The sequence below is a fragment of the Aegilops tauschii genome, chromosome 3 (genome assembly GCF_002575655.3).
Source record: "Aegilops tauschii subsp. strangulata cultivar AL8/78 chromosome 3, Aet v6.0, whole genome shotgun sequence".
Taxonomy (NCBI): Eukaryota; Viridiplantae; Streptophyta; class Magnoliopsida; order Poales; family Poaceae; genus Aegilops; species Aegilops tauschii.
Window position 1 is genome coordinate 489,692,455 of NC_053037.3, and position 10,933 is coordinate 489,703,387.

Consider the following 10,933-nt stretch of genomic DNA (forward strand, 5'->3'; position numbering starts at 1 on the left):
TGGTTTTCCCTTGAAGAGGAAAGGGTGATGCAGTAAAGTAGCGTAAGTATTTCCCTTAGTTTTTGAGAACCAAGGTATCAATCCAATAGGAGACCACGCGCGAGTTCCACGCACCTACACAAACAAACAAGAACCTCGCAACCAACGCGATAAAGGGGTTGTCAATCCTTTCACGGTCACTTACGAGAGTGAGATCTGATAGATATGATAAGATAAGATTTTTTGTATTTTTATAATAAAGAGTAAATAAAGATGCAAAGTAAAATAAACGACAATGGAAATAACTAAGTGTTGGAAGATTAACATGATGAAAAATAGACCCGGGGGCCATAGGCTTCACTTGTGGCTTCTCTCAAGAGCATAAGTATTACGGTGGGTAAACGAATTACTGTCGAGCAATTGATAGAATTGAGCATAGTTATGAGAATATCTAGGTATGATCATGTATATACGCATCACGTCCACGGCAAGTAGACCGAAACGATTCTGCATCTACTACTATTACTCCAAACGTCGACCGCTATCCAGCATGCATCTAGAGTATTAAGTTCATAAGAACAGAGTAATGCTTTAAGTAAGATGACATGATGTAGAGGGATAAACTCATGCAATATGATATAAACCCCATCTTTTTATCCTCGATGGCAACAATACAATACGTGCCTTGCTGCCTCTGCTGTCACTGGGAAAGGACACCGCAAGATTGAACCCAAAGCTAAGCACTTCTCCCATTGCAAGAAAGATCAATCTAGTAGGCCAAACCAAACTGATAATTCGAAGAGACTTGCAAAGATAACCAATTATACATAAAATAATTCAGAGGAGATTCAAATATTGTTCATAGATAAACTTGATCATAAACCCACAATTCATCGGATCTCGACAAACACACCGCAAAAGAAGATTACATCGAATAGATCTCCAAGAAGATCGAGGAGAACATGGTATTGAGATCCAAAGAGAGAGAAGAAGCCATCTAGCTAATAACTATGGACCCGAAGGTCTGAGGTAAACTACTCACACATCATCGGAGGGGCTATGGTGTTGATGTAGAAGCCCTCCGTGATCAATGCCCCCTCCGGCGGAGCGCCAGAAAAGGCCCCAAGATGGGATCTCACGGGTACAGAAGGTTGCGGCGGTGGAAATAGGGTTTTGGCTCTGTCTCTGATGTTTTGGGGGTACGTAGGTATATATAGGCGAAAGAGGTCGGTCAGGGGAGCCACGAGGGTGGAGGCGCGCCCCCTGCCTCGTGCCCTCCTCGTTGCTTTTTTGACGTGGACTCCAAGTCCTCTGGATCACGTTTGTTTCGAAAATCACGTTCCCGAAGGTTTCATTCCGTTTGGACTCCATTTGATATTTCTTTCCTTCGAAACACTGAAATAGGCAAAAAAACAACAATCTGGGCTGGGCCTCTGATTAATAGGTTAGTCTCAAAAATAATATAAAAGTGTATAATAAAGCCCGATAATCATCCAAAACGTAATATAATATAGCATGGAACAATCAAAAATTATAGATACGTTGGAGACGTATCAACAACTCATGTCCATGGTTAAGAAACCTTAACCATCTTTGATCAACGAGCTAGTCAAGTAGAGGCTCACTAGGGACACGGTATTTGTTTATATATTCACACATGTATTTAGGTTTCCGATCAATACAATTCTAGCATGAATAATAAACTTTTATCATGAATAAGGAAATATAAAATAACAACTTTATTATTGCCTCTAGGGCATATTTCCTTCATAATCTTAGGTGCAGAACTTTTTGTTTTCTACTACGTCTTCCAACAATGTCTTCTTCAAAAGTGTCACAACGATCGCCAAAAAATTCAATGGAATGGGGGTTCGAAATGTAGATGTACGTGCAAAACCAAACAACATTTCCTTTTATAAAATCTCAACAACACCAACGACGCAGCAGCTAAGTGCGCCCAACCCTTCTAGTTAATTATTTGTAGCCATGGACCCACTCGTGGGGCGCCTCATGATAAGACAACCATGGACACACGCCCCCATTGGATCATCCTTTTTTAACTTAATTTTCGTTTGTACATGATTTTTTTTCTAAACTCTTAAGAGTCATAGCCCTACTTCCTCCATTCACAATTAATTGAAGTTTTAAACTTTTCCTAAGTCAAACACCATTAAGTTTGACCAAGTCAATAGAAAAATATGCTAACATATATCTACAATATCAAATATTAATGATACAAAAATGTATTGTATGATGAATGTGATTAAATTAGCTTGATGTTGTTGATATTGATGTATTTTTTAATATACTTGATCAAACGTGAAGATGTTTAATTTAGAACGAAAAAACTAAAACTTAATTAATTTAAAATGGGGGTAGTAGTGTTGTTCAAGCTTTGACTTTGGCTTCAGAAATAATTGGAGCCCAGTGTCTTTGCATCTCCTCTTGAGCTACAACCGCACTCGCGCCAGAACTGCTCCCTTCCTCATGAGGGTCGAGCTATGCCCCTCTGCTTGCTGCAATCTAGGTGCAGCACCGCATCTTCAGTTTTCTCTTCCCTGCTTCCTTTACATCTTGACAAAGTATACCTTGTCTAATCACATTCATTCGCCTAATTGGTTCCTGGACCCATTAGATTTTTTTGCGGTAAAAATTAATTTCATTTCAATCAAGGTGGTTCATTACAATCTTCTTGGTAAAGAGCGCCAATTCCGTCTAGGCCATGGCGGAGCCAGATGGCCGTGCGAGTAGATGATCTACCCATCTGTGCTAAAGTATGAGCTACATTATTTTGGCTTCTCCAAACATGTGCTATAGAGAATCACACCCAGACTTAAGTAGTTGTTTCCCTTCCTCAACTAAAGCAGCCACTGGAGATCTATTTGACGTGTCATCCATAAGCATTTGAGTAGCCACAGAATAGTCCGTTTCGACGATAAAAGGCTCTGTGCTCCACTCCAAGGCCCGTACAATGCCTTCTGACGTGCTGAAACTTCCGCTTCAAGGGCGCTAGAACATGTACAAAGAAAACGACATGATGCAAAGACGACATGTCCTTCACGGTTCTGCAGTAACATACCGGCTCCTCCTGTCCTGTTCTCCTCCCTGAACGCTTCGTTTGTATTTAGCTTGTTCCAGCCCGCCGCCGGCCGGTTCCATCTCTTACATGTACTTGCATCTTTTACTTGCATCGGTTGGCAGCATGGCTATGTCCATCCTGCTACACCACCATCTTCCCCTTCTCCAAATTTGCTGCAGGCTGCTTTAAGCACAAGAGCGACATCATATAACTATTCAAAAATCGACGGGACATAGCAATGGGAGTCGTCGGCTTGTGGTGTGTCTGCTCATTATGCACATGGCAAGTTCTCCATAGTGTCATCAATATAGGAAGTCGTTCCTCCTCACTGCACTTATTGAGAAGATGCAGCAACCACTCCCGTCTTGTATGATCGATGTTTTCCAGCTGGGGCATCCTCCAGTGCTCACTCATCGCATGCCAGAGTCGCGTGGAAAGTATCCTCGCGTTCCACACCACAGATAGTGCATATGTCGATATTTCTCTTTGCCTTATTTTCCATCGTAGCCAGAGAGTTTGTGACAAGCCGCCAAGCAAACACATGTACCTTTGGAGGGGCAGGGCACCCCCACAATGCTTCCCAGACAGCATGTGTGCCGTCCGGTGCCCTGCTCGTGGCCCACGATGACGTGCGGTTCCTCTCGTCGAGGGCAAGGCGGTAGGCGCTCCGTACAGTGAAGACACCCGTGGGATCGGGCACCCAGGTGAGGACATCCTCGAAACCCCTTGTTGATAGCTTGATCTTTGTGATAACCGCAACATCCATGGGAAGGAGGTGGCGTCGTAGGAGATCTTCATTCCACCTCCCGGCATCATCCAGTAGCTCCGCCACGCGTCTCAAGCGACATGTACCTCTCGGTGACACCGGCTTGAAGGAGAAAGGGCGGGGAGCCAGGGGTCCCTCCAAATGCGGATGTGTTCCCCGTTTCCTACCCTCCAAATCAAGCCCTTCTTGAGAAGTTCGAGGCCATAGTGGATAGCGTGCCAAGTCGGCGAGGCATTACCTAAAACACAGTATCTTCGAAGTTACCATTAGGGTAGTACCTTGCCTTGAGAACCTGGGCGCACAGTAAATCTGGCCATGTAATGAGACGCCACGCTTGCCTTGCTAACAAGGCTTGATTAAACAAACAGAAATCCCGGAACCCCAAGCCACCTCTGCACTTAGGCTCAATGATCTTGTCCAATGACAACCAATGTACCTTGCGTTGTTCCTGTTTGGATCCCTACCAGAAGTTTCGTACCAGCCTTGATAAATCATCACAAACGGACATAGGAAGCTTAAACACGCCCATAACATATGTCGGGATGTCTCTGTAACTAACTTAATAAAAGTTTCCTTTCCCGCTTGAGAAATAGTGTCCCCCCAGATCAAAATGCGTTGTGTGAGCCTTTCCTGTAGATTTTGGTATTTCCCTCTATGCATCCTTCCATCAAGTGTTGGTAATCCCAAATATTTGGATTCAAACTCCTCTTGCACCACATCAAGGATTTGTCTAACCTCTTGTTGGACGTCAATAGGGCAACTATCTCCAAATTGAATAGAGCATTTTTGGGGATTTATGAGCTGGCCAGTTGCTTGGGCATACCTTGAAATGACTCCTTTGACAAAATATGCTTGCTCAGGATTTGCTTTGAAAAACAAAAGTGTGTCATCCGCAAAGAGGAGATGAGAGATACTAGGGGCACCTATACAAATTTTAATTTGCTCAAAAGTTCCAGTTTCTGCTAGATTATAGCTTAATCAGTCGCAGTTCATTGATGCAGTGGAATATGTATGCACGTGACTCTTCCTTGCATGATGTTTGAATTTCTTGGACGTTCTCCACCTACTGCATACAGCACAGACATATATAGGTCTTCCCTGCTTGCTTGAGAGCTCAAAAAACTCGTTTTGTTGCGTTCGGTGTGTTCTAGGCAGTATGGTTTTGTCTCCATGAACAGAGAAATTAGGGCTTCCTGCAAACGATTAGTACACGTGTGGTCAGAAATTGGGTTGGGCAATTCAGATTTCAAAGCGGATATGGAAAGTCTTTTTTTTTGTGCTACACCACTTGAGTTTTTACAAAAAGAACTGTATATTTTAACAAGGAAGAATTTTCAAAACAGCCATCATAGAACTTACGAAACAAGGTTTACGATTGGAAGATACTTTTGATGTGAATAAAAAATTATACTAGACTATCGTCACGTGTTGACCAAGTGGGTTGCCCAAATTTTCGCTGCTAGACAATGTAATGTCAAAAATGCTCTTATATTATGGGACGGAGGGAGTACATAACTTGTATATTGTAGGACTCTTCTCCTTCAACATGAGAAATTCATCCATTTTTATATAGTAATAGTAGGACTCTTCTCCTAGAACATGAGAAACGCATCCTTTTTTCATACTACAACCGTGTGCTTTGAAAAAGAAACCTGCCTTATATTTATTCTGCAGTATTTATGTGAGTCTATCTGCTGCCACATTGCTTTGAAAAAAAAACATATATGATCCGTTTGTCGACCCAAAACTCATTTAAGCCCATGAGCTCAAGCAGACCTTTTTTAGTCCAACATCTCCAGACTCTAGAGTACCAAGGTTTGTCTTGTCTATAGGCATTGTACATATCACCTTTCATGTAATCGATATATACACCATAAGCCTTCAGGCCATAGCCAATATATAATCGGAGTTATTAAAATGAACTAATTCCATGTATAACCAGATTAAATTATATTGTGTCTCATTTCTTGTGGTTCCGTAGCGCAGCACGGGCATCTTACTAGTAAGAAAACAATCCCGTAGGAAGAATTCATGCATCGGAACGATGTCATCTTCAATGGGGTCCATCCCCCTCCGCGAGTGTGGCGTTGTAGGACTTGCAAAAATACTTAGATTGGTGAAAGTGCAGGCAATCATCTCATAGATCTCCAGCCTCGAGATCCACCTCCATATGTCCTTCTCTCAAAGTTGTATGCCCATGCTGGTTTATGGGATGAAGTTGCAAGAATAAGGAGTCTGATGAAACAAAAGAACTTGAGTAAAGAAACTGGCTTGAGTTGGATGGATGTTGGAAACCATTCTCGAGTTCGGAGCTGGTGACACCGGCCATCCGCAAGCACAAGAGATCTATGCAAAAGTTGGTTGATCAGAGAAATTAAAGACATTGACTATGTACCAGACACAAGCATTGTGCTCCATTACATGTCAGATGAGCTCAAGGAGTGTCTGCTTCAGCACAGCGAGAAGATTGCTGTGGCATTTGGTTTGATTACTAGTACATCACCCAACAAAACCAACAAGGATCTTTAAGAATTAGTTTTTTTTATGGGAATTGTTTCTGTACAGTTATAGCTGTGTATAGTTATATGAACAATTCAATTTCACCAGCTGCTTGTTTCTTATCTTTTTTGTGCAATACTTGCAACTTCCAGAAGTCCGTAGTTGGTTAGAAGAACAAATACGTCCATTAATTCCCAGCAGGGGGAATGAACTTGGTTATTTTCCACCCAGGAAGGAACAAAATGATCCATTTAGGAACAATGTTTACATGGAAAATGCTGCACCTCATGGATAATAAGACTCGTTTAAGACAAAAATCATCCTACATCAAGAAGCATCAACCATTTGAACCCATGGTCACATTTGACAATATAACACAAATGCCCTCTGTTAAAACAGATGAACTGACTGAATACATACTTCAGGATCACAAAGGCATATAAATCATACAAGCAAATTCTTCATGTTACAACTCAGACAGATGGCAGTATACAGTGAGAGAAGCACTATTTAATCAAATGACGGGCTGTCTTTAGCTAATTCAAAATTGCGATGTCCCCCAAGAAAATAGATGCACTATTTAATCAAATGATGAGACTGAAGTGCGTGAGAAAAGTAAACCAGAACTTGTCTCATTCCATCCTTCGCAGCTCTGGTGGAAGCTGCACATCATGTAACACTGAATTCGATTGGGTAAGATCTTGGATCTCCAGCATTTTCTCCCTGCTGTATTTTATCCTTTGATCTGTTCAAATCAAAAGGCAAATTTGTTATCATATATTATGCACATAGCTCACTCGGATTATATTCCTTCTAACTGAAAGAGAATAAAGCAGATTGAAGTTACATCACCCTTACCTACAAAGAAGATACCAGAATGCCTGCTAGAATCAGCCGAGCTATTAAAAAAATTTGTTTTTCCCCGTGGAAGATGCCTAGACTTGCGAACTTGTGAAGTACCAATGTGGCTTGGTTGAAGTTCCTGAATTAGTTCATGTCTCACCTCTATCACCGGGTGATGGCTACGAAATGATGAGATGGCATACTCTGTTAAGACCCAGCAGCCACTCAAATCCAACACATGTAGTTGGGCAGGGGGCACAAATTGCAGAAGCCCAGAGTTTGATAATACACTCCCACAAAATCCAAGATGTATCAAATTTGAGGCAGAAGACAGGGCCTGCAATGCGGGATCAGACAAGAAATCACTTTTCAGGTACAAATATTTTAGTGCTCTAAAGGATGCCATGGGAGGTATAACTTCATCTGACAGTGGTGCATCCTCCAGATTTAGACTTTCAAGATAAATGAGATGCTCAAGTAGAGGCAGAGACAGTATTTTCTCGGAGTTTGCTTCAACACGAGTGAAACCTGTCATATGATAGGATTCAGTTTCTCCAAGAGAAAGCATGTTTATTTAATCAAGAAAAAGAAATAAATGCAAAGCAAAAAAGCAACCTTCGATACTTGTATGACTTAGATCTATCACTTTCAATGAAGGCATCATGCTGATATATACTAGAGCAGAATCATCAACTTTTGTATAAGCTAAAGACAGTGAAGCCAGGTTTGGAACGGTTCCTGCCAAAATACATGGTGCCTGAGAGGTTATTCCAGTATTCTTGAGGCTTAGATATCTCAGCTTCGTTCCAATATTTGCAACATACTCGATTGCACCATCAGTTACTCTGCTCAAGCTAAGGTCCAAATGCTCTAGACTTTTCATCTTTTGCAGGCCATATAAGTTGCTTAAAGAACAACCAGACATGTCCAAGAATGAAAATGAGCTTGCTACGATGCTAGAGAACACCTCATCAATGTCACCAAATGAGGCTGCAGAGGCCGTAAACTTTTGCAGAGGAATATGAACTTCAGAATCACCACCGCGAATGGAATAAATTGTACAGTTGCTCATATTAAGATATTTCATGTTTGGAAGAGGTGGCAAACGAGTCACATGTGTCCAAGAAACATTTAAGAACCTCAATCTTGTAAACGCCTTAAGGACAGAAGCTCCCTCATCAGTAATTTCACTACCCCATATATCAAGGTGCTCAAGTTGTGTCAATACCTGGAACAGTAACAACTATAAATTAATACTCCATTACGCGCCACTCAAAAAGAAATGAGCAAGCAGTGGCATACTGATATGTATATGCTATCAGAAAATATAAACATTACTAGATGAGACAAGGTTAGCAGAAGAGAATCTCTCTGCACCAGTTAATGGGGAAAAAAATGGTCGCAAATCATGAGTATGTACCTGTAATGACCGTAATGCTTTGTCGGTCATATGAATTCCTCCCAAATCTAGCAAATTTAATCTTTTTAGTGCTGAGATGAGCATCACCCCATTGTCAGTCAATCCAGTCTCAGATAAGTGTAGCTTCTCCAGACTATCAATGGAAACTATATGTTTGATGCCGGCATCAGTTATCCTAGAGCATCTCGACAAGTCCAATTCTTTTAGCATACTCATGCCTGAATCATCAGAGCAATTTTATTAGAACTAGTAAGGCAATTAATTTCTTCAATCAAACCAAGTCATGTTTCGAAACTATGTACTGGAAATCATGGTCTCATCATTATAGAAATAAGCTTGAGAGTTGTACCGGACAGTGCCCAGATCGCGGAGTGGTCGACCTTCTTGCAGTCCGCCAGCTTGAGGATGCCCAGGTACCGGAAGGAGCCGAGGTAAGCCAGCCACTCCGCATCTACGGCGATGTTGCCGCTGAAGTCGATCTCCTGCACCGAGTGCTGGAAAACCCTGCGCACACAAGCACGATTCATCCGCACGCGGCAGGAAGCAACAGATCCAGAAACGGAGCAGCGCAAAACCGTCTCATGGTAGAGAAAACAAAGAAAAAGATCGGGCATGTCTGGGTGGAGAAGGCGGGGCGCTTACTCGAGGAGGGAGGGGAAAAGGAGGCGGCGAGCAGCGAGGCGGCTGAGGAGCGCGTCGGCCAGCTGCCCGGGCAGGCGCTCGAGGGACCGGCGTTGGCGGCGCCAGGCCTCCACGGAGGCTCGGCACCGCGCCGCTGCGTCGATGCAGCGGTCGACGAGCCGCGGCTCGCCCGCGCCTCCGGCGGAGGCGGCTGCCATGGGTTGGACGGCACGGCAAGTCCGGCGTTTCGGTGCGAGCCGCCGCTTGACGGGAGGGGGCGAAATGATGGGATCTGGGGGTCCTCGCAGAGCTCCGCACGGCGTAGGATTTGTTAGTAATAGATGTTTGTATTAATCATGTAGTGCTTCCTTGGCTCTCAAGTAGTCCTGGCCATGGGCAGCCCGGCCCGAAAAAGCCCGACCCGGCCCAGCCCGACACCACTCCCGGGCCGGGCTTGGGCCTAGATTTTGAGCACGAAGACCGGGCCGGGCCGGGCCCGGGCCCATCGTTTTTGCGTTTTCCTGAAGGACGGGCCGGGCCGGCCCGAAGCCGGACGGGCTTTTACGTGTTCGGGCCGGGCTCGGGCCCAAAAAACAGGCCCGACGGCCGGGCCGGGCCTGGGTTTTTTGCGTCGGGCTTGGCTAGGCCCGGCCCGAAGCCCGGCCCGGCCCGAGGTATGGCCAGGTATACTCTCAAGCTTTGTAATTCCTATTTTTTCAAGGTAACTCTCTAATTCGTTGGCCTCTAAGTAATCATGTATTCCCTCCCTCCATGGGAGAGTATCTGGTGCTACCGAGGCTCAGGTGCTACGGGCTCCTGGGAGTCTGGTTCTCAGATCAGATGTCATTTGGGCTGGTGGAGTTGACACTGGTGGTGGCACTGTGGCAGTGGCGGCTGGAGCAGAGTGTGTAGTCCTGGTGTCTACAACTGGCTCAGTTGATGACCTTTGTGCCCTAGGCAATGTCTGGAATCTGTCAATGGTAGATCTGTCATCACTATCCTCGGCATCATCTCTCAGCTTCTCCACAATAGATTGGATCTTTGTGACCTTGACATCAAGATTATACATTTTATCCTCTACTATCCGCTCTAGGCTCTCCTGATTCTTGGCTAAGTTGGCCAGACTTTGCTCAATCCTCAGAGTTGCTTCCAGCAGATATGTCAGTTGGTCTTGCTTTGATTTGGATTCACTATTGATGCATTGGGTGCACTAGCTGACTTTGCTGCTTTGGATGCTTTTGCCTTTTCTGCCTTCTCTTGGGCCTCAACTGAAGTTGGATGTGAAGCATCCATCACCACTTCATTATCTTCAAATTCTGGCCGAAGAGGAAGGTGCCCTCTGGCAAGCAGATATGTGTCTGTACCAACCTTGGAGTTGATAAGCATCTGGATGTGTGGTGCATATCCACATGACCTCTTCTGATCAACAGCAGTCCTTTTGATTGTCTCTACAATCAGGCTCATGACTTTGAACTTCTGTGGTATATCAAACAAGTGCAGCAAGTTGATAGAGTGTCCACGGATCATCCTCTCATCTCCAGACTTAGGCAACAAGGTGTGCCTCAAGATATAGTTTATGGTGGCCAAACCAGCAAGCAAAAAGTAGATAGAGCCAAACTTGTGTGTATCCAATGCCTCATCGGGAATGGTCTTCTACATGTGTGCCATTGTATTGTGATCCATCATGGGCTTTCCATATACATCAATATCGTTTTCTCCTTCTTCA

At 44.0% G+C, this 10,933-nt stretch overlaps 1 protein-coding gene across 3 annotated transcripts; it reads right to left on the reverse strand.

The window, feature by feature from the left end:
• Positions 1–6,685: 6,685 nt before the first annotated feature.
• Positions 6,686–9,570, reverse strand: LOC109751112 (uncharacterized). 3 transcript variants are annotated; one of them, XR_012205405.1, is made up of 7 exons: positions 9,229–9,552; positions 8,936–9,090; positions 8,587–8,804; positions 7,782–8,394; positions 7,595–7,694; positions 7,182–7,503; positions 6,686–7,068 (listed from the first exon to the last, which is right to left on the reverse strand). XR_012205405.1 is itself a non-coding variant. In XM_020310018.4 (7 exons), exons 1-7 carry the CDS (start codon positions 9,423–9,425, stop codon positions 6,956–6,958), a joined length of 1,728 nt encoding a protein of 575 aa, XP_020165607.1. In that variant the 5' UTR covers positions 9,426–9,552; the 3' UTR covers positions 6,686–6,955. The 3 variants fall into 3 exon arrangements, 2 of the variants coding, with proteins under 2 accessions (XP_020165607.1, XP_020165606.1); XM_020310018.4 differs by having other exon boundaries at positions 7,585–7,694; XM_020310017.4 differs by having other exon boundaries at positions 7,182–7,694; positions 9,229–9,570.
• Positions 9,571–10,933: the final 1,363 nt, after the last annotated feature.

Bases quoted from the DNA above. Each gene is read 5' to 3' on its own strand.
- LOC109751112 (XM_020310017.4), bottom strand. From the start codon at position 9,425: ATGGCAGCCGCCTCCGCCGGAGGCGCGGGCGAGCCGCGGCTCGTCGAC. The intron at 7,695-7,781 runs GTTGCTTTTTTG...ATCATATGACAG, and splicing joins AAGTCATACAAGTATCGAAG to GTTTCACTCGTGTTGAAGCA. The intron at 7,069-7,181 runs GTAAGGGTGATG...TGATTTGAACAG, and splicing joins TTCTGGTATCTTCTTTGTAG to ATCAAAGGATAAAATACAGC.